Source organism: Chiloscyllium plagiosum, chromosome 1, assembly GCF_004010195.1.
Source record: "Chiloscyllium plagiosum isolate BGI_BamShark_2017 chromosome 1, ASM401019v2, whole genome shotgun sequence".
Classification (NCBI taxonomy): domain Eukaryota; kingdom Metazoa; phylum Chordata; class Chondrichthyes; order Orectolobiformes; family Hemiscylliidae; genus Chiloscyllium; species Chiloscyllium plagiosum.
The window spans coordinates 37,767,171-37,791,106 of NC_057710.1; the positions used below are offsets into that span (position 1 = coordinate 37,767,171).

Consider the following 23,936-nt stretch of genomic DNA (forward strand, 5'->3'; position numbering starts at 1 on the left):
TGGGAAATCAAATTTTAGGGGCTAACCAATAGCTGGCTTTAATATTAAAATTCCATACACTACACAACCATTAGTGGTCCAGCAAAACATTTGTTTAAGAGGAGAGAGTGGTTTTCTTTGTATTCCTGAATAATAGCACAAACATAATTCTAAAAATTCTGTGAATTTCCATTCTCAGGTAAAGAACATAAAACACACATGAAACAAGTTTATAAAAATGGCACATTTATTGCTACAGAACTGTCATGTACATGACTGCTTGGAATAACTACTGATGATAAACAGGTAATGGCCTACATCGAGCTGGCCTTTGAATACTCCAGCAAACAATCTGTTCGGACATTTCTACAAATCTGAAAAACACCAAAAAAACATGAAAAGTTGAGGCACTCGAGCCACACAAATGGGAAAAAGGTGAAATAGGTTTTTTTTCTTCACTGCTGCAGCTATGTGTAGTCGCGACATCATACGACTTACAACTAAAACGCTACCATACAGTTCATCTCAGTAACACATGGTAAAATAACATCTTTTAAATAGTAAAATAAAGTAACAAACTTTTACTCAGAATGATTCCAAAAATCTACAAAGAGAAATATTCAGAATCCGAGAATTTTTTTTTTCAAGATCCATGGTATAAAAGGATTGCTCCTGCGAAAAATAAGCCAAATATATTTTTTTCTTTAAATTTAGCTTTTATAGGGTGTACTACAGTCTATTTCATAGCAAAAAGAGCACTAGACAAAAGAAGCTTTATAACAAAAAGCCAGGCACTGATACATGGTAATTCTCTGCTTTTCTCTTCACTTAATTGCATCACAAGTACAAGAATGAAAAAGGCCACAGTTCATATTCTCACCATTACATATGTCTATAATACTTGAAATGAGCATGGTAAACCAGCACTGCACAAGATGAATAAGAGTCCATGAGAAAAATGTCTGTAAAAGTGGGCTCATAAAAGCCTTGGTGCCCCATTTTATGGAATTACATCTCCTTTTTAAAATTTTAGCTATATTTTTTCCAGTCAGCTATAATTGGCTAATGTTTGTGCTTGTTCATATCAAACGCTAAATCATTTCTGGAGAGTGTTCACTTTTTTATTTAAAAAAAAAATTGCCTGATACAAAAAAAATTACAAAAGGAAAATAAAACAAAAACTGAACAAAATTAGAAAAAAATCGGAAGACTGGATAAATTTACAAATTGCATCATTGATTCAATTGACAGTTTATAGGCGTTAGTGTTAATTACAGCTACATTGAAGACAATGGATACTGATGAGTGAGCAGTTGATTCAGTTTATGAACTGTTATAGGCAGGGAAGTGGATCCATTTATAAGACTAAGGTAATAAGCTTATTTGATGTTATTGCTGATTTTTAGAAGTAAAATGTTATAACTCTTTTGCACATTAACTAAATAGTGTCTCAGATGATAACACATGCAATACATGCTCAATTAAATAAAGAGGTATTGTAAATGTCATATTTTGGCAAAATCAATTGTGTGTCACCTGTTCAAATCCAACTGTCTCTAAATAATAGTACATCAAATAAAATTCCTTTATACTGTCATGTATTAACAATAATGGCACAATATTTCTCAAATAGTATGTTTGTGATATTGATTCTACTCAAGATCTTAAACCACAAAGTAAAGAAACCCCCTATCCTTCCCTGAACAAAACTTGAAACTTGGACACCTGGTTGCGAACAGCCTTTAAATAAAAGTAAACTGCACTAACCTTTTTAAATTCAGGTTTAATCTTCCACATCTTAATTACTCATTATATCAAGAATGTTGTTACAGTGTAACGAGTAACATATACTCATAGGAAACTTCTATTTAATAGCTCATGTTTAGACACACAAAGTAGCTCAGCTGACAACCCATCAATGCCTAACCATGTTATTGTATATCCTTAGCTATTTTCTTTCCTGTCATATTCTTTTCCAATGGTGAGAAGCCACTCTGAGTTTGAAATAATCACCTTATTTCCTCCTCTACATATAAACCAGACCTTCTCCAATACAGTCAGGAGATCGACAGAGAAACCTACTGGAAGATATTTCTTCACCAATGTAACATTGCCTCAACAGCACGATTTCAAACCATTTGGCATGTAAAATTATGAAGTAGTTAATCATTGCGGTTACAGCTGGAATCATACTTCAACTGGTTTACTGTACTCAACATAGTTAAACCATTCATTAATACCTGATTGTAGTAGGGCACACAGCTAACCATGTAAGCATATACCACACTTACCTTACATAGCTTATTTGTGCAGCTCTTCACACCACAACAGTTAGCCCTTAAGTAGTCAACTTTCATTCATTTGTATCCAAAGTACTTTAAGAACGCAAGATGGAACAAAGGAACAGGAGTAGGCTATTCAGAGCCTTAACTCTTTCAATTAGATTGTGGCTGACCTATATCTTAGCCCCATTAACCCTCCTTGACTCCAAATCTCTGAATAACCTAAGTCTTTTATTAATCACTATACTTAAATAAGCAGTGGTGAAAAGAGTAACAACATTTCAGTTCTCATCACAAGTTTAGATTGCAGCCTTTTTGAATTGATTTCATGAAGTGTTGTGCTCTTTCTACAGGCACAGCATCTAAAAACTGATTTTTACTTCGGTTAAGTGACATTGCTCCTTTCCAATTCACAGCGTCAAATGGAAATCAATTGGTTGCTTGATCCACATCCATGCATACAAAAGTATCATGAACTGCCCATCAAAATACTGAAACCCTGTACACTCACAAATGTAATCATTATCTACAATATTCCAACAGCAGAGTGATTTAGATCAAACATTTAGTAGGAAATAAATTTGAAATACCTTATTTTGTTCCTTTTTTTGAAATAAGTTTCCAGAAACATGTGTGCTTGTAAAATTCCTTGACAATGCTACTTGAAATTTTACTATCTTGTTTAAACGAGACACTTTTTTAAACCACAGGGATTCCATTGTATTTCTTTTTAAAAGCAAAACAAAACCTCATGGCATATTCAAAAACACAGAATAACTTTTAAGTCTACATGTAAAAATATAACTTTTAGCTTTTACACAAAGAATTCAAACACAGCTGCAAAATTTGCCTGTCGCTGCATATAACACACAAAGTTTTGCAATTTTGTTTTAAAGTGATAGTTAATTACTATTAGGGAGAGGAGATGGACCATTTTTTCTTCCTATTTTTTGTCATCTTTTTACACCAAAATGTGACTTTCTTCTGAAACTCTGCTCAAAGCAGAGGTCATATCACTGCCAGGAATGTTTCAAGTCTACACAATCTAAAGTGTAGGAATTATTGGCTCCTAATAGTTTGGTAAGCCTTACACTCGGAGAATTTTCAGGCCACGCACATACACTAAAATTCCAGTGCTGTTGTATTTTGTTTTAAAAATGATATTTTAAGAGCATAAACCATATCCACCCTCCAAACTAGTGTATGTGCTCTCTGCACAAGAATGTAAACAAAAAGAAAACAAACGATCAATAATGACTTTTCCCAACTCCCACATTAATGCTTGCTTTTATCATGTTGAATATAACAAAATCTATATTATGATTATTGGTGGGATTTTTTTTTAAAAACTATGTACAATATATGAAACCCCTTTTATGTTGATAGTCGCTATGATTTTTCCAAGCTTCACCTCATGCATAAACTAATGCTGGTCAGCGTCCTTCACAAATAATGCACACTTTCTCGTTCGTTATTGCTAAGTTCTTTAAAGAAACACTAGAAAACTGACAAGTTTCTCGAAGCCCCTCGTTGTTTGTTTTTTGCGCTCGGGCTTCTAGACCTTGCTGCTCTTGTCAAAGTCACAAGCTGCATATCCACTATCGATAATCGTCACTGTTTTTATTTTTTTGTCTCTAATCTACTACAGTACTTTTTTGTTGAGAGGAAAAAAAAGAAAACCAAGAAAACCTGAAGTGTTAACCGCTTTAAACCACGTTAGCAGGCAGTGTTAGTATAATTGCTTTTGGTGCTGATTGATGTAAATGGTTACATTTTAATCCATTATGCTGTGGACAGTTTCCTTCCCCTCAGCACTTGGTGCATGGAAATGTGCTTCGTTTCTGGGACTGGGCAAGTTCAAGCATTCCATGTCAAGTTTTATTTTTCAGCACATTCAGATTTCCAAGCAGTTTGTGCAGAGGGTAGCAAGAGTGTTCTGATATCCGTCTTTTTATTAACTATATGATCGTGCTCTTACAGTGGCCTGAGCTCTCCCACCAGATTCCTGCTACAATAGAATCCGGATCAGTGTGTACCTGAGCCAGGGGTAAGCACCTCCCACGTTTCATTCCCATCCACGCTCTCACCCTGTAGTAGTTCCGAACCAGGGGCCAGCCAGGATTCAGCAGCACTGAATCCCTTCATCATTTATTGTTTGATAAATGGAACCCCAATCAATACCACAACAATCTTTATGTTCTGTGACTTTAACCCTCTGAGCACAGAAAGGCTGCTGCTGCTTTCAAGAGACAAACCATCCGTTTGTGCGAGAACAGGGAATACAAGTTCCTTTACATTTTTTGGGGGGGGAAACAAAGTGTGGAGCTGTGCTGGAACAGTGCATTGGTGTATTAACAAGACTGTGTGTTAGTTCCAAATGTTGAGATGCTTATTGTGACCTCCTTGTTCAATAGGGACAGGGTGCGCTGTGACCTTCTATGGAAGCAGTGAATAGATGAGACTCCCAACTTTTGTTCTTGCACACCTCAAATTGATCACTTACAAATTCACATTGACAGAGGTATGGGAGCAAGAAGCTAGCATGTACTCTGGGCACATGCAAATAAACACTCTGCACTGGCAGGGAGGGCAGTTACCAGTGAACTAAAAACAACTTTAGGGAATGTATTAATTCTGATGTTTTCTCAATTCATTATGTGAACTGATGAAACTTTTTGGATTTTACTGCAGTGCTCAAAGGGTTAAATAACAGCTTCAGATAAAATCTAATCTGGTATTACTTAATTCTCCACAGATACACTATTTGATGGAAAATAAGACTCCTTTCAAACAACACAAATCTGGCTATAATGCCAAATTTATGTAGCTGGCATTTGTTGAACATATATATACCAGTACTGATCACTGTACCAGCAGTACAGATAGATCTTGAACTCAAAGCCACTAATGGACCTGTATAAACGTCGTAAGGCAGGAATCCTAGTAGAAGTTTACTAGATGTTTCCCAAATTCTAAAATCCAGTACTGACTTGGATTATTAAATACTATCAAGTCTGGATCCAGACAGGGAACTATAGTGGGTGAGATCTGGCTTAGATTTTGATGTTCCTGCCAATGGAAACCCATATAATAAATTACCCCATGCCACAAGACCTGCTTAAGACCCCCTCTCGAGCAGCTCTAAATGACATAATTCCCCAACCTGTATGAAAATCTGTCTATCAGGAAGAATAGAGAGAGAAGTATACCACATGTAAATGTTACCTCCTAAAATTTCCAACAACACAGAATTTAACCAACTCTGAATCACTCGAAGTGGATATTGCACCATTAGCACTGCTCCACTTCAATCACAGAGCTATTTCCGCTTTAACACAGACAGATTTGCCTCTGCAGGGATTGAATTAAAAGGAAAATTGCCTAGGTCTATTGCTACTTTTTAATGCATAACATCTTCACAGAGAAAATGCAACTTGTGCAACGACGGTGCACTGAGATGGTCAGCATGTGTGCGTAAGTGTGCAGCTCTTGTTCGCTTTAAATGAGCATTTTGCTTTTATAACTTAACTTTCTTTACACGTAGAAGTAAGCTGCTACTTCACGTTACATTGCATAAATATATCTGCAGTAGACCTGCCTAAAGCACTTGTTTTCACTACTCCTGACATGCATAGAACTAAGCTGACTCTTCAGATTGATCATAGGCAAACCTCTGCACAGAACTATATTATCATCCAAGTTTAGTACAAATGCTTAAAAAACCTAAGTGGAAAGCTTCTGTAACCAGAACATTTACAATAAATCAAAGAGCGAATTGCAGGATTTCTTCTCATCCAGGAATCACACTGGTCATATGGAGTAGAAGTCATATGGAGTAGAACTTTTTTAAAGAACTATTATATATACACACACCATACACATATAGTATTAGATATCATGGTAAAAATGGAATGCAAATGGATATTTCTGCTGTTATAATATTTTGTATATATTATAGTGGAAACCTTCATTTACCCTTACTTTAGGGTTCCCCTATTCATAACTGATCATTATAATGTCTTGTTCTGCACTCTGTATTCTGTTGTCCTTTCAATTTTTGCCCCTTGCCTCCTAAACGTCCAGCCAGTTTTGGGGCGTGGTTTGATAGGCACCAGTTACCTAACTTGAAGCAGTGAGCTCAGTAAACAGATTTCAGCAGGTTGTTTTAGCACAAGGGGGATTGTAGTTAAGTCCAATTGCCACCCAAATGAATTTTCCTGCAGAATTCACTGGTACATAATTGGGAACAAGAATATTGACTGACATTACCGTCCTCCTGTCAAGAAGCATGAGGGCCCTTTGCAGCACCCATATCGTATCCTTGGTTGAGATCAGTTAACTAAGCAAAGATTACAGATTGGGCCTGGTTTCTAGGGTGCAGTTCACTGAACACTCCCTTTGTCCACCAAGCCATTGAGGTAAGTTTCCACTTACTATCCTAATTACAGAAACCACAAAGCATCCTCCCAAAAGAAGAAACTTAATTTAGTAACAGTGCCATTATGAATTTTGTACCCCAAACTATTCATTTTTCTTGGATTCCACACAACAGCCATGCTGACCACTGTCATTATATCACATTTAAATTCAAAAAAGCTTTCATGTTGATTTTAGTTTCCAATATAAACAATTCTTGCTAAAAGGCAGAGGATGTGACCTATTTTCCATCAAATACTCTATAACTGCAGGAAAATGACAGGAATAAAAATCACAAAAAAAAACACAGGCATCGCAATATACATACGGATTACACCACCAACAGGCCCATTATTCCATCCGTTACTCCCATGCAGACAAAGGAATGGCTAAGCAGTCATCACCTAAGTTACCATTAGGACAGTTGCTGGTTTTTGTGAATACTGGATGTTGACGGGCAGCAAAGCTTCACTCTCTCCAGAGAACAAACACTAGCTGACTAGAACACCAACAAAACAAAATAATGTTAAATTGTATTTTTTTTCCTTTTTTTTATCAGAAGTACACTTTTCATTATTGCAAGGTTACGATTTCAAATAAATATTTTTTTCAACCTACAAATTGATTTTTTTTTAATTTTATTTTTTTACAGAAGTTCAGGCACAAATGCATTTTCCACAGTGTGGAGAAGATTGCCATTCAGTCTCTAGGCTGTACATTAACAGCTTGCAACATACTGCTCAACATTCTGAATGATATGTTTTGAGTTTGTCCCCCAAGTTGTACTTTGCTTGTTGGGAATGCAGTATTCTCTTTTTTCCTTCGCTCATTCTCTCTCGTCTGTGATTCATTTTCGTGACTGCTTTTAATATGTCTCCATTTTACAAAAAAAGGGGAGTGGGCAGAGTGTTTACATTTTTGTAAGATAATACAGTTGTCAAGGAAAATGGTCTCTCACTTATTTTTTGTTGATCTGGCACCATGGGCCTACAGAAAAAAAAAGAGAAAAACAGGTTAATCAATTATGTCTATATTCTACATTATTTTCCTACTTCATTTTGCGTCTCCTCTGAGGGTGGACTCAATTTCAGTACTTTAGATTAGAGTGGTGTTGGAAAAGCACAGCAGGTCAGGCAGCATCCGAGGAGCAGGAAAATCGACATTTTGGGCAAAAGCCCTTCATCAGGAATAGGTATTCCTGATGAAGGGCTTTTGCCCGAAACGTCAATTTTCCTGCTCCTCGGATGCTGCCTGACCTGCTGTGCTTTTCCAGCACCACTCTGATCTAAACTCTGGTTTCCAGCATCTGCAGTCCTCACTTTTGCCTAGTTAATTTCAGTACTTGTCCAAATATCCATTCTTGGCGTGATTGTTGAAGGCTACTTAACTATGGTGGATACTGTTATTGAGTCTCATCTTAATTCAAAGTTCACTGACATTCAGTTTTTCAAACAAGAGAACAGAATAGTGAATGAATAGCATTCGTAATAACTGTGGTGAAAATTTCCTCCACATTAGTTTAAGGCACTACAACTAATTCCAACACACACATCATCATCACATTTAACAAACTAGCTTGGAAGAAACCACAGAGTTCCAAGACTCTCTGTTTTATATACCACATCTCCTATGTAGTGTCTGTGCAATGAAATGATTAGCTGATTGCTCTGTTTGGATAATTTATTTTTAAGATCCTTGGATTATTTTTCTTCTTCAAATATCCTTCTCTAAAGGAATAGAATTGTTCCTAATCATATGAAAACAGCATATCTTGGATTAAATGTAGAGAGCTAAAAACATGAATACAGATAGGATGAGCCAAATGACTTGCTTCTGTAATGCTCTACAATTCAAACAAGTGTCCAGGGCGATGCAGGAGTCAGCAGCTTGCTCTCCTACTCCTCATTCCTTTCTCCCCCCAAGTGATGTGCCTTATGTCTGCTGTATGATTTCCCTTGGTCTTGATGGAGGGTTAGACTTCAGGGTTGAGCTGACTTCAGAGACCTTTAAAAATGGTTGGTGGGACAAGAAGTGGACATCCTGTTCCGATTCTCATCGGATTTCACTTTTGCTGGCCGGGGTGGTGGAACTCGGTAAAGTCAACACAGGGAGTAAGGACCCTAAACTCAGCAAGGCTATTTGAAATTAATGTTAAGATTTAACAAGCCTCACTTTTCCATTTTCAATGACCTTAACCCATGGTGGCTGGAGTCATGGATTAGTGTAGATATAAATACCCTTGAAGGTCACATTAGGTCTGTTTGGTGATATGAATTAAAAATTTTGAAATATCCAACCCTTTAAACTGAAAAGAAACAAGCTGAAGCTGTCACTTATTGCAAAATAAACACCCTCTCCTAGACTGCATTAATTGACAGGCGCTCTGGCGTACCATCTGTACTTGCAGTTTTAGAAGCATTCATTGTTAATATTTCTCAAGGGCTGTTATTACAGCTCAGCTCACTATGGCTGCTTGGCTGACTTTCAACATCTGAAAAGCACTTATCTACAATCTCCTGGGTTTGGGGTAGAGAGATGAGTTCCCACTTTGATTGACAGTTCAAAGAGGCTATTATAGGTTTAGCTGTTTTTTATGTGCTCACTGCATAGAAGTTTTTGGTTTTATAGCCAGTTGAAAACTTGAAGGGATTTAAAATCTTTGAATGGGTTTCACAGATGGGAGGTTTTACTCAGTATCAAGTCTGCATGAATGAGAAGATTATTAGATTGTTAGAAGTTTAACTAGTTTTCATCTTTTCTGAGAAATGTCCACAGTGGATACTGGGTGAGTGGTTATGGAGATGACACAGGAAATATAAGTTGGTTTGGAGAGCAAATAGGGACCAAGTGAGAGGCTGAGTGTGTCTGGGTGGTGAGGACCAGAGATCCTGATAGCTTTGAAAATCATTGGGACAATATCACGGATAAATGATGCAGGCCTTCTAACTGGCCTACCCATGGACGTCTACAACCTGTTTCTGGGGAGGGTGGGTGCACTCTAACCTGCCACCATGCCCCTGGAGCAAAAGTTCAGTGTAATGGGGCCCTTTAGGCAGAGATGGATCTGCCTCATCAAGAAATTTCTTGACTCAAACCACTTGCCTTGAAAGCAAAAATCTTGCCCTACGAATTGAACCTTGAATTGGGACAGGTTTCGTGCTTCCACCACTAGCCACATGTAACTGTGACACTGTTCTCTGAAACTATCTTTGGGAATTAAGCAAGATTGTAATACTTTATTAGAAAGCTGACCTGCTTTGTGCTATATTTCATCACTGTTCCATCACACCTATACTTTGTATTCCACTCAAGTGATCAATATGACCGTTCACAAAATGAAACAGATCTGACTCCACTGCTGTATTTGCTTATAAAAATAGCGCAATGTTAAAGGCTCCAATTGTAATTTTGGGGAATTCTGATCTTCCAGATATTGATTAGGGTAATAGGATCTATTTGTCCATATTGTGCTAGAGATGTATAGCATGGAAACAGACCCTTTGGTCCAACTTGTTCAGGTCGACCAGATATCCTCAACTAATCTAGTTCCCATGTGTCAGAACAAGGTTATATCCCTCTAAACCTTTCCTATTCATATACCCTTCCAGATGCCTTTTAAATGTTGTAACTGTTTCAGCCTCCACCACTTCCTCTGGCAGCTCATTCCATACACACATCTCCCTCTGAGAGAAAAAAAATTGCCCCTTAGGCCTCTTTTGAATCGTTCCACTCTCACCTTAAACCTATGCTCTCTAATTCATTATGGTCACCCCTCAGCCTCTGATGCTGCAGGGATAATAGAACATTTGAAAAAAAACATAAACAACAGATGAGGAAACCCGCAAAGGAGAAGGTCCTGGCTATGGAGGATGAAGGAAACAAGTAACGTGAGAAGTCAGAAAATTCTTGCATTTCAGTAATCATAGAGCTGCTAATTTTGAGATTGAAATGAAAAGCTGATCAACATGAAACAGATTCCAAGAGAGGATTTTGAGGTGACATGAATGTAATGAAATGGGAGAAACTACTTCTAGGGAGGGTTTTGGAGGGGAACACTGTTTTATCTCCATATTTTACAACATCAAAAGGGTAATTTGAATCAGCATGAACGCAAAGGAGTCTTGGAAAACACTCATGAGATTGAGTGGTTGTGTAAAAGTTTCAAGTGTGTAGGGATGCAGCAGAAAACAGGGTCAGACAGTGTTCCCTTATATTTACTGACAGAACTAAAAATTGACATTATACAAAGTGGGATGTCTATGCTGCGTGATGTTATTTGAGATAATTTTTAATATGACTATCATCGTTTCACAAAGCAGCTGAAGTTAGCATGATTTCAATTACCTCTTTTCACATTGGGCCCATTTGGTTGGATGTGTCTCCCATATTCGGGTGGACTCCTGCAAGGGAGAGTGGCGGTGGATCTGTTGACACTTTTTCCTCCTCTCTTCTTTTCAGACAAGCTGCTTTAGGATTCAGGTTCCTCTCTTCATGAGAAAGAAAATGTTCAATGTGACTATAATGTATTTAAAATGGATAGATTTGCAGGGGTATGGGGAAAAGGCAGGGCAGGATAACTGACTGAATAGTTTGTTCAAAGAGCCAGCATAGAAATGAAGGCTGAATGGCCTTCTTCTGTGCTCAATGATTCATGATCTACTCTGCTTTAAATAAATGGAGATAGAATTATGAAACAGAATTTCTCCAAGAATCTTGCAAAAGATATAGAGGGAGATTGGGGAAGCTCCTGCAAGAGCTCCACCCATAACTACAAAGGCTAACTCTAAAATTCAGCAAAGATGTCATTCCTGGCTCAATTTACAGGGTTTAAACCTGAGTTGAGGAACCTAAAAGACATTAGCCAGGCCGCTGATTTACTGTTGATAAATAAGTCAACTTTGTTTTCATTAAATGTTATTTTTTAAACAATGTTTTGGAAACTGTGTGGCATGATTCTAAACAATTTCAGCAATGGCACAGTTGGGCACACCCTGCTTTTGAATCAGAAGGTTGACAATCAAGATTCACTCTAGCAACTTGAACAGAAAAATCAAGGCCAACACTCAAATACGTTGCTGAGGAGGGAGCACTACACTGTCAGATACCATCTTTTGGATGAGACATTAAATCAACGTACTATCGCATCTTGCAAGAGGAAATAAAAGATTCTGTGGATTTATTTTAAGTGGGAATATGCCAATAATTGTTGGTGTCTTAGCCAATTTTTAACCCTCAATCAATATCACAAAACAGATTATCTTGTCATTATCACACTGCTGTATGTGGAACTTTGCTGTATACAAATTAGTTACCACATTTCTTGAATCATTAACTTCAAAAGTACATTGTTGTATGTGAGGCACACTGGGATGTCCCAAGATTGTGATAGTGCCATATAAATGCAAGTCTTCCTTTTCCTGTCTTTCCTTTACAATATGATCCATCAGTTTATACTGATAGAATGAATTAAACTCCATGCAAATTTAGAGAACTTTTAATGTCTTCATTGGTGGTTTGGACGGATTTCTGTGAAATATGCAAAAAAAGGAGCCTTGCCCTTCAGGCATATAGAGCCACTAGAGGGAGTACCAACTGTATGGGATTCAGCTTTCTAAACGTAAAGCAGATTAAAAAGTATGGTGTTGTGGGAAACGTATCGAATCCTTATCAGAACATCTGACCAAATAAAGCCAAATGAAGAACAAAAGTAATTCACATGATAACTTTAAACACACTATTCAGGACTGCAATTGTAAAAGCGATGGGAACTTGTTATTACTGATTTATTTTATTCCTGTATCCTAAAATACAGTAAAATTAACCAGCTCTAAAGGAAATCATATTTGCTTGATGCATATTTTTCTTATTTAAATATGTTTCCTTTTAAAATGGAAAATCCATGTTGTCTCCCAATATGTAGGCTTGTACGCTTTTCTGTCCCCATGGGATAATTAGAAAATGATGCAAGTCTTCATGAAAGAACGATCATTCTTTAAAGGATATGAAATCATGGGAAACCTAACAAAATTAGTTTCAATGATATTGTCGAAACTTTGGTAAATGTAAGTTCAGAGATTGAATGTGAAATAAGAGCATGCCATTTGATCCATTCTATTTTTTTCTAACAGCTCATGTACAATCAATCATTTGTGGATATTTCATCAATTTAATCTCTAGATACAAAGCTCCCACTACAAAAAAAGTTATTTATTCTACTTCAAATATAAGTGCTGTCTACAAAATTAAGGACATTTCCAACTGAATGATAAATTATGTCAAAATAACTGGAGGAACATCAATAAAACTGAAGTCTGAGCTTGGTGTTTCATGCGATGGAAATCTTAAGTTATCTAATAGGTCTAGTTAATGCAAACATTCACACCTCATGATTTAACTCCATTATGTTGGCTGCTATTAGGTTAACAGCCTGCCTCTATGTTAAAAGGATACGGCTTCAATCTTTATTCCAAGATTTGAGCGAGTAATTGAAGCTGGTATTTCAGCACAGTGCTTAGGAAGTGCGACACTCTCAGAAGAGCAGTCTTTTGGAATAAATGTTGAGTAATCTGGCCTCCAAATTGGATATAAAATAATTCCACGACGTTCATACAAATGAACAGAGAATTGATTCTCACCATCGTCCCAGAGGACCATAGAGAGAGATGACTGGTGGTGAATTTAACCCAAGGAGGCCTATGACCAGGTGAGGGGCTAGGTTGACAAGGCAGGAATTCATGGTAACCTCAGCCAGTGTGGGAATTAAACCCGTGCTGTGAGCATCATTCTACATTGCAAACCTGCCAGCCAGCCAACTGAACTAACCGAACCCCAGTACAATAATTAGCCTTCAAATCACATCATTAAAATAGCTCAGGTCAAGGCCGTACCGTGTGCAAGCTGACTGTCATATTTACGTGATTACAACAATACTTGGCTGTGAAGTGTTTTGGGACATCTTGAGGTTGTGAATGGCACTACATGATGTGAGTTTATTATAAACATTTCTGTCTAGTCACAACAGCAGATGACTGTCATAAAAATTAGAGTAGTGCTGGAAAAGCACAGCAGGTCAGGTAGCAGTAAAGGAGCAGGAAAAATCGACATTTCGGGGAGGAGCCCTTCATCAGGAATGAAGAAGGGCTCCTGCCCAAAACATTGATTTTCCTGCTTCTCAGATGCTGTCTGACCTGCTGCGCTTTCCAAGCACCACTCTAATTTTGACTCTGCCCTTCAGTATCTGCAGTCCTCACTTTTGCCTAGCAGATGATTGTGCAATAGTGAAGTGTACCATCATTTCAGTTTATACACATTATTATTACCTTTGCTGCCACCATTCCTGATCAAAGATAAATCAATTTTTTTTAAAGTAACTTGACTGTAACTGTTTGTGATGAGAAATCTAGTTTGGATTTCAAACTTAGTGCACGTGTTGGAAAGAAAATTGAGTGGTGGGTTAAAGAGGGTAACTGGGCAACAAAATTTGGCTGAAGAGTTTTGCGTTTTTACTGACCTCGGACTTGCTGTTCCAGGCTCAAAATAACAGCAACTGCCTGGTGAAGAATCAAAAGCTTTGTCTGTGGCTTGTCACTCTTCAGGTGGAGCTGCACCATACGGCCGAGTTCCTTAAATGCTTCATTAATGTCACGCACACGCAGACGTTCACGCGCATTGTTGGCCATTCTTCTTTCTCGCTCACGTTCAGCCTTCTGTTCAGGAGAAAGATCTTCATCATCGTTATTATTGCTGAGGAAGGAAACAAAGAACATTTTGTATAAACACTTAGAAAATTAACTAAAAATAAACACAGGTACTTGCAACATATACTCTAGCAGCACAACACCTAACATCTTCCGCATTTCACATATTTGGAAGAATATCTATATTGTCAGATTGGCCCAATTTAAATTCTTGTTCATAGGATGTAAATCAACCAAAGAGAAATGATGTTTACAAAATTCAGCATATTTTCAACTTGAATGATAAATTATTCTGAAATAATTGAAAGAATATAAATAAAACTGAAGTTGGAGTTTTATGTTTTAATTATAGAAATCTCAAGTTATCTAATAGGACTAGTTAGTTCAAATAATTAAGCTCGCTGTATTGATAATTTCAAAAATGATTTTATTTAATTTGTTCATGAGACAGAAGCTTCATTGGCAAGGGAGGCACCATTCCGAAATGCCCTCAACGTGCATTGGCAAGAATAAAGGGCAGCTAAGTGCCAACCTCACTGTGGATCTGTTGTCACGTGTAAGCCAGAGTGGGCAAGGATGATGGACATTAATGAACCAGAAGAGCTTTTACAGCAATTGATGACAGTTTCCAACAAAAGCTAACGTTTAACCAAAACTAAGTTTACATTCCAGGTTTATTGATTGATTTTAAATACTACCATGATGGGACTTGAACCCATGACCCTAGACTGTTAGCCTGAACTTCTGGTTTACTAGTTCAGAGATATTACCAGTAGATCACCTCTCCTCAAATTTGTGGGAAAGGAGAAACCCTTTAAAATTGTGGTGAAGTCCAATCAAATAGTGGAAGCTGAGGACAACTAAGCCGAACCACAGAGAGCTATAATACAAACCCTCTGCTCAACCCATTCATTGTTATCTAGATCTAGACCTATTTAATATCTTGATATCCTTCTTGTCCTCATCCCCCTTCTTGTCATCTGTAGATTTTGAATCCTGTAGATTCTCATCTGGTTCCTCTTCTGATTTTATCTCTGAGCTGACTGATGACACGCTCTGTCCTTGGAGACCACTGGAAAGAGCTGGAAGGTGAACATAAAATGTGATCAGCATTAATTATGGGCAATATTACTTTTAGTACCATCATTGTCACACTTTTAAAAACATCACAGTTTAAAATATATCAAACTAACAAAAAACTTAATTGATTTGTAGTCGCAATACTCTAGAAATATATGAACTTACAATATAAGCAAATTAAAGTTTGCAATTATAAAGTTCCATAGAGATAAATATATTTACAGTAAATCGGATATGCACGGAAACATTTATCCTTAAGAAAGATACATTAACATTCGCCTGTACCTGTGTTTTTGTTTTTGCCGCTATTTACTTATTATTTACTACCTATGCTACTCAACTCTGTCATCTGCCTGTATTGCTCGCAAGATAAAGCTTTTCACTGTGCTGCGGTACACGTGACAAAAATTCAATTCAATTCTCAACATTGTCCTCAGAGGGAATGCCACAGAGTTTTCCCAAAGTGGATCAGAAAGTCAAATTATGAGGACACAGTTGATAAACTGGGCTTGCTTTCCCAGGAGAGGTAAACTGATTGAGATATTCAAATTGTTAAAAAGAGTTGATTATGTAGATACAGAGAAATAATTTTCTATGATTCTTTATAATTAAAGCTAGGTCTTTCAGGAATTAAACCAGGAAGAATTTTCTTACACAAAGCATAATCGAAGTCTAATCTCTCCTCAAAAAACTGTTGATGACTATTTTGTTGCAGCTTTCACACTTGAGATAGAGATTCTTACTAGACAAGGATGTTGAAGAATATGGAAGAACGGTGAGTAAATGGTGTTGAGGTGCAGATCATCCACAGTCACTGAATGGCAGAAAAGACCCGATGGATCAAATCTATTTGTAACATGGCGAATATGTGATTGAGGATGTTCTTGGGAGTGCTCAGACTGCTCAAGTTTGCAAATTGAAGTGAAATCAGTTCTAAAACAGTTGCAGTCTTTTTATGGAAGAAGACTTGCAACTGACTGATTTGGAATAATGTATTTAGAGATAGGCGGCAGGAAGTAAAGAAATGAGAGCCCTTCGTCGCTCCTGATGAAGGGCTTTTGCCTGAAATGTTAATTCTCCTGCTCCTTGAATTCTGCCGGACCTGCTGTGTTTGTCCAGCACCACACTCTTGACTCTAATCTCCAGCATATGCAGTCCTCACTTTCGCCAAGAACGTGAAGAATGGCTGGTTGGCTGAAGGACCTTTTTGTCAGCAATACCAGGAAATGTCACTGCAAGTCATCTCAGGTTTTGCTGAAAGTCATTTGTAATAAATGGGAACAGCCTAATTCTGAAACAAGTTCCAGAAAATATATCATTAACAAACGCACAACTGAGTATCAAAATATAGCAAATAAGAGTTAAAATGAGTTACACTACTTATCTTTTAAAAACAAAATCCTCCCATGAAACTCTTAATTACAGTTTCAAGCTATGTTCAATGATAAGCTATAAGGAAACAGTAACTTTGTAGCATGATGGCGGCAGAGTAGCAGCACAGTGTGGAGGCTTCTGCTCAGGCCTTGTTTACTTTTGTGTTTTTTTCACTCTACCTGGTGTGAAGTGCAAGTTGCGTAGCGCAGGGAGGGCGAACCCAAAGAGAGAGGTCCCCAGCACTGATGACACTCATCCCAGGAGATGGTAAGACCAGGAAATTTCAGCCTGAGGCAGCTAGCAGGGACAGTGAGCACAGACAGCCTGGGCTGGTAGCAGGAGCAAGAACAGGATCCCAGTGGCTGGGGGAGCAGGAGCAAGAACAGGGTCTTGGTGGTGATGGGAGTAGGATTACCCGTGGGGAGGGGAGCAGGAACAGGATTCTCCTGGTGATGGCAGGAGCAGGAATGGAGTTCCTGTGGCAGAGGGATCAGGAACAGGCATCCCGTGATGGGGGTGGGGAGCACGAACAGGATTCCTATAGTGGGGGGAGCAGGAACAGGGTTCCCATGGCAAAGGAAGCAGGATAAGGTTTCCCGTGGCGGTGAGCAAGAACGGAGTTCCTGTGGCAGGGGGAGGAACAGGGTTCCCGGGGCGAGGAACAGGGTTCCCGGGGGGACGGGGGGAAAGAGAGTAGGAACAGGGTTCCCGTGGCAGCGTGAGCAGCTATAACATCCCATCTGCAGCTATCTTATTCATTTGGGTTGTCTGGAAAACTATAACATCAGTTATAGAAATCATAACGGTTGAAAAGTGATGGCCCCAAGCAATGTAAAGAAAACCTCACGATTATTTAGTCATCAGCCATAATGTAACATTTAGTAACATTTTTAGCACCTTACTAACAAAGGCCTATTGATGTTGGCCTAATACTTTAACTCTGAGCAATTATTTTCAACAAGCTTTGATTTGTGGACTGGTAAAGGTTGCCTACATTTAAACTGCACTTAGGTAATGTTGGAATCTGCCAGCATTTACCTCTGTATGGGTCCTGGGACTGGTTTATATCAGGAGATGTAGCTGACTGCACTGGAAGCTGTGGAACTGGCACTTGGTTTGACACAATTGGATGGCTGCCTCGGAGGCCAACACCTTCTTCACGATGAGCTCCCACCTAGAATTTGAAACACACAAAAAGAAAACACATCATTCTGCAGCTGTTGCCAACAAAAATCGAGTTACTGAGCGACATTTCTCTTCAATAACTTAATGAGAAGTACAAGCTTCCATACAAACAGAGTAAGATGCCAAAACCTGGCTTGTGTCAAGGGCCAGATTTCTTCAGATGGCTTGCGAATGAAATAGTGAAAAGTTTAAAATCTGTTTTCGTCCTCACTTACTTTCCTTCTGTGCTGAAGACACTGGGTTACAGTTGTGTAGACACTTGACCTCCTACAAAATGACTATCCCTAAAAATGAGCAAGTTCATTTAACTCAACTGGGCGCAATAATGCTTTCATCTGAGGTTCATGGACTTTCCACTAAAGTAATGATTGAGAAAGGAAGTGGTAACAAGCTAGTTTGATTCACTTTCCAACTTGAAGATATCTTTACAAACAGATAAATTAAGAGCAGGAATAGGCAACGGGTTGCTGCTCATTCATTTAATACGATTATAGTCTTCCTGATGACTGCAAATTTTAGCTATCCCATTAACCTTTCGCTCCCTTGCTCATCCAGGATCTGTCTCTGCACTAAAAATGTTTGAAGATTCTGCTCCCACTGTCTTTTGAGGAATTCAAAAGGGTAATTACACTTTATGAGAGAAAAAAATCTTAGTTCACTCTAAAATAGGCAGGCTATTTGTTTTGAAACAGTGACCCCTAGTGCTAGATTCTCCCAAAAGTAGAAGCAATCTTTCTATATGCAACCCACCAGGAGCCTTTAGGAATTTATATTTCAATCATGATTCTTATTCTTCTAAACTGCACCGAATAGAAGCCTACTCTACCTAACTAGCCCTAATAAAAAAATCCATTGGCTCCAGATATTAGTGAAATAAATTTCTATAAATTGCTTCCAACGTATTTACAACCTTCCTTAAATACGACGACCAACACTAGACACAGTACTCCAGACGTGGTCCTGTCAAGGCCATTTGTAATTAAAGCAAAACATCCTTAAGGCACGGTGGCTCACAACACCAGGGACCTGGGCCCAATTCTTGGGCGACTGTGTGGAGTTTACACATTCTCGTGTCTGTGTGGGTTTACTCTGGGTGCTCTAGGTTCCTCCCACAGTCCAAAGATGTGCAGGTTAGGGGAATTGGCCATGCTAAATTGCCCATAGTGTTCAGGGATGTGCAGATTAGGTGGCCATAGGAAATGCAGGGTTGTGGGGATGGGGTGGGATGCTTTTTCAAGGGTCAGTGTAGACTCGATGGACTGAATGGCCTGCTTCCGCATTGTAGGGATTCTACGAGGATTCTACTTTTATACTCAAATCCCCCCAAAGTAAATAATAACATTCTATTAGTATTCCTTAATGTTTCATAGAAGATCAAGAGTAAGGGTGGAAGGATGCTTTTTGAAACGGAGATCAGTAAGTGGCAGAGTTCCACAGGGATCAGTGCTGGGTTCCTTGCTGTTTGTAATATATAAATGTAAATGATCTGGAGGAAAATGTAGGTGATCTGATTAGTAACTTTGCAGATGACACCAAAATTGGTGGAGTTGCAGATAGTGAGGAGGATTGTCAAAGGATAAAGTGGGAATATACATTGATTGCAGATGTGGGCAAAAAATGGCAGATGGAGTTTAATCTGGACAAATGCGAAGTGATGCATTTTGGAAGATCAATTCAGGTGTGAACCATACAATATATGGTAGAACCCTTAGGAGCATTGACATACAGAGGGATCTGGACATAGAGGTCCACAGAGGCCTGTAAATGGCAACACAAATGAATAAGGTGGTCAAGACGGCATGCAGCATGCTTGACTTCATTGGCAGGGGCATCAAATGTATAAGTTGGCAAGTTACGCTACAGCTGTACAAAACATTAGTGAGGCCATATCTGGAATATTGTGTGTAGTTCTGGTCGCCACACTACAGGACATAGATGCTTTGGAGAAGGTGCAGAGAAAGTTTACCAAGATGTTGCCTGATCTGGAACCTTTTAGGTAGAGGTATGAGGAGAAGTTGGATAAACTCAGATTGTTTTTGATGGAAAGGTGATGTCCAAGACATGGCCGCTTAGAGGTCGACAAAATTCTGAGAGGCAGGGATAGTCAGAGGCTTTTTCCCAGGGTGGAAAAGTCAACTACAAGACTGCACAGGTTAAAAATGAGATGGGGAAGTTGAGGGGATAAGTGGAAGGAAACTTTTTCATGTGGAGGCTGCTGGGTGCCTGGAATGCACTGCCAGTAGAGGTGATGGAAGCATGCAGTTTAGCAACATTTAAGGCATATCTTGATAGACACATGAATGGGAGGCACACAGAGAGTCACACACCACATATAGGTAAATAAGTAGCAAGTCTAAATTAAGATTAAAAATTGGAGCAAGCTTGGTGGGCTGAAGGGTCCTGTTCCTGTGCTGTTGGTCCTTTGTTATACTACATACTAACATTTCAGTTCATGTAATCAGACGCTCAGATCCCTCTGCATCTCAGCTCTGTAATCATTTGGCATTTAAAACTCTTTCTACTTCCCTGCAATTTGCTCGACACCATACTGCTAGACACCAGCCCTGTATGGTTTAAAGATAATTAAATGTGAAATTAAAACAAAATTAGAATTTTAAAAAACAATTAAAAACTCTTGCTCACCCAACTCTCAGTTCAATGTCACACTGAGTGGGACCCAAGGTCCAATATTGCAAAGTATGCATAATGAACATGTCAAAAATACACTAAAGAGAAAGTTTCTCCTAAAATGTCAATTATTATTCAAAATGAACAGGTTTAACCAATTTAGTGGCCTTCACTACTAGGAAGTATGACATTGTGTTAAATTACAATAGAGATAAGCCTTTGCAATGTGTACAGTACAACTGATTACTGATCAAGATACATGTGGAATTGTTACAGCATCTACCTGTTTTCTCTTGTAATTCTTTTAAAATGACCTTTCTTGAAATAGCTGCACTTTAACCAAGTATATCCTTTTACTTTGATGTCACATCAATTCAGTAATTCTATACTGACATAGGCTAAATAAAAAAAACTTCCCATATTGCTAACCACACAGGTGAACACCACGTCAGCAATGTGTTTTAAAGGATTTCAAAAGTGATCTGATCTTTCAACCTATTGAAGATCAAAGACAAAGTGTAGGAAATCTTCAGCAAATCACGCAACATGTCTGGAGAAAGAAACAAAAATTAATATTTCAGACCTATGACCTTTCACTAAAAGTTGTTTCTCCCTCTTCTGATAGTTGTGTATTTCCAGCACTCTTTTCTTTCATTTCCACAAATTTCAAACTTCTACGATTTATTTTTATTAAGATCAGACCAGGCAAGACTTTTGGGTAAATACTAGGCAAATCAATGATCACTGTGATTGTACATCCTCAGATTTACACCAGATTTCATGGTTCATGCCATCTACCAGATTACTGCTAACTGCCATGCTCCATATGGATAAATTACTGCAGATATCATTGCTGACATGTTAGAATACCCAGCTTTGGTCCTCTAGCTTAAATAACTTGCTTAAACCAGTTCATGTTTTTTATCCTTATTTTGTAAGATGATTTTATAAGTTCTGTAACTACAGTGATGTATTCAAGAAAAGTGAGTGTTGTTATAAAGTCTATGTCAGCCTGGTATTAAAATATACTTTATTTAAAATGTTATAATGAAATATCCAACTGAGCTGAGCCATGATACTAATCATTGTGACTGTCATGGTAATACCATTTATCTGAATAACCTTAGCTCAGCTAATAATTATGTCACTCTTCGATTAATTCTGCTTCAATTGCCACAACAGCCATACTTTCATCTAAACTGGGTGGAAATCTTGAGTGCTCAACCCACAGACATTTGCTTCTGCCTTCACTTTCTATATAATGAGTCACATATCACCTTTTCTTTAAAATATCCCTTCAAAGAACACTTTCATTTTGAACTTGCTTACACGTCCCTTAATAAGTCCCAATATTATCTTTTAAAAATTCATTGTCCTTCCCTAGTGGTTTGGTTAGGCAACTGTTTTACACTGTATGGTATTAAGAAGTGCCGAGCAGGAAGGTCACTGTTTCAGTTCCTATTCTGTTCTGTTTGTTGCTCATAGTAAATAATGGTAGAAGCATTACTGGTGCCTTCAATATCCTTGGACTAGATAAGAAAGGATTTATAGAGGTGAGTTCTTATTTTTGATTATAATTCTAGATCTTGTCAGAAAATGTATGTCTGCAGGTGTCAATAATAAAAAAAACAAGTGGCATCTAATTCACATCCCAACCATAATAAACTGACTGAAGGCACTTCACACAAATTTATTAAAATAAAATTTGACACCAGGACACATAAGGTGATAATATGGGAGATGACCAAAGGCTTGATCAACGAGGTGAGTTTCAAGAAGGAATGAGTTGGACGAAGGTAGTAAGATTTAGGGATGGAATTCCAGCACTTTGGACATTTGCAGCTGAAATCAAGGATGTTTGAGACCAGAATTAGTAGGATGCAGTTCATCAAAGGGTGCAGGATATATCACAACTGATCTCCAATGTAGTAGTTACATATGTACTCCTTGAGTACGTATACAGAATAGTCACTGAAGCAGGATATTAGAGGATACTTAGCATACTATGGATTGTGTAAAAATGGTGGAGTGGGGTAAGGAAATGGGAAAGTATAAAAAATGCTTACAAAAGCACAAAATATCAAATGCCCATTAATATATTTTTAAATCATATTTTGAAAAAAACTATGATCATTACGAAAAAATCCTTCACTGTTCTGCAGTTTTCTTAGAGTAAATTTTAAAATAAAGCTTGAATTAATGGTAACAAATAATTAAACAATTAGATTGTGTAGGACATTGCAGGTTAAACACCACTTGCAGTATGGTAATGACATTAACAGGCCCTGGTATGTTGGTGATTGATGGAGATCGAAAGGAGCAAGCGATGAGCTTGTCTCACTGGGTTACCATCCTGACATTCATGTCAGGAATTATCACCATTTACTTTCTATCTGCTGGGTGGAAGACTGGAAAACTGCATATGACTGAGCTTAAATGACATATTAATGAGGCTGATAATGTACAGTAATAGGTAAAAACAATGACTGCAGATGCTGGAAACCAGATTCTGGATTAGTGGTGCTGGAAGAGCACAGCGGTTCAGGCAGCATCCGAGGCGCAGTAAAATCGACGTTTCAGGCAAAAGCCCTTCATCAGGAACACAGGCAGAGAGCCTGAAGGGTGGAGAGATAAGTGAGAAGAGGTTGGGGGTGGGGAGAAAGTAGCATAGAGTACAATAGGTGAGTAGGGGAGGGGATGAAGGGAGGGAGGAGGTGTGGGCACAGGTTTTACAGTTCCTGCGATGGCAGGGAAAGGTGCCAGGATGGGAGGGTGGGTTGTAGGGGGCCAAGGACCTGACCAGGTAGTTCCTTCCCCTGCCACCGCAGGAATTGCAAAATCTGCGCCCAAACCCCCTCCCTCACCTCCATCCAAGGCCCCAAAGGAGCCTTCCACATCCATCAAAGTTTTACCTGCACATCCACTAATATCATTTATTGTATCCGTTGCTCCCGATGCGGTCTCCGCTACACTGGGGAGACTGGGCGCCTCCTAGCAGAGCACTTTAGGGAACATCTCCGGGACACCCGCACCAATCAACCACACCACCCCGTGGCCCAACATTTCAACTCCCCCTCCCACTCTGCCGAGGACATGGAGGTCATGGGCCTCCTTCACCGCCGCTCCCTCAGCACCAGACGCCTGGAGGAAGAATGCCTCATCTTCCGCCTCGGAACACTTCAACCCCAGGGCATCAATGTGGACTTCAACAGTTTCCTCATTTCCCCTTCTCCCACCTCACCCTAGTTCTAAACTTGCAGCTCAGCACTGTCGACTTGTCCGGACTTGTCCTACC

General features: G+C 38.7%; 1 protein-coding gene across 12 annotated transcripts in view; it reads right to left on the reverse strand.

Annotated features, from left to right (window-relative positions):
* Positions 1–208: 208 nt before the first annotated feature.
* The window catches only part of tcf4 (transcription factor 4), a 459,054-nt gene continuing 435,326 nt past the window's right edge, over positions 209–23,936 (reverse strand). For 11 of the 12 annotated variants that reach the window (XM_043674647.1, XM_043674258.1, XM_043674177.1 and 8 more), the window contains 5 exons: positions 17,867–18,002; positions 15,306–15,456; positions 14,188–14,420; positions 11,022–11,164; positions 209–7,664 (listed from right to left, as the gene is read on the reverse strand). In XM_043674647.1, the coding sequence (XP_043530582.1) occupies positions 11,028–11,164; positions 14,188–14,420; positions 15,306–15,456; positions 17,867–18,002 (657 nt within the window). In that variant the 3' untranslated portion in view covers positions 209–7,664; positions 11,022–11,027. The remainder of the gene's footprint in view (positions 7,665–11,021; positions 11,165–14,187; positions 14,421–15,305; positions 15,457–17,866; positions 18,003–23,936) is intronic. The other variant, XM_043674585.1, reaches the window with a different exon arrangement.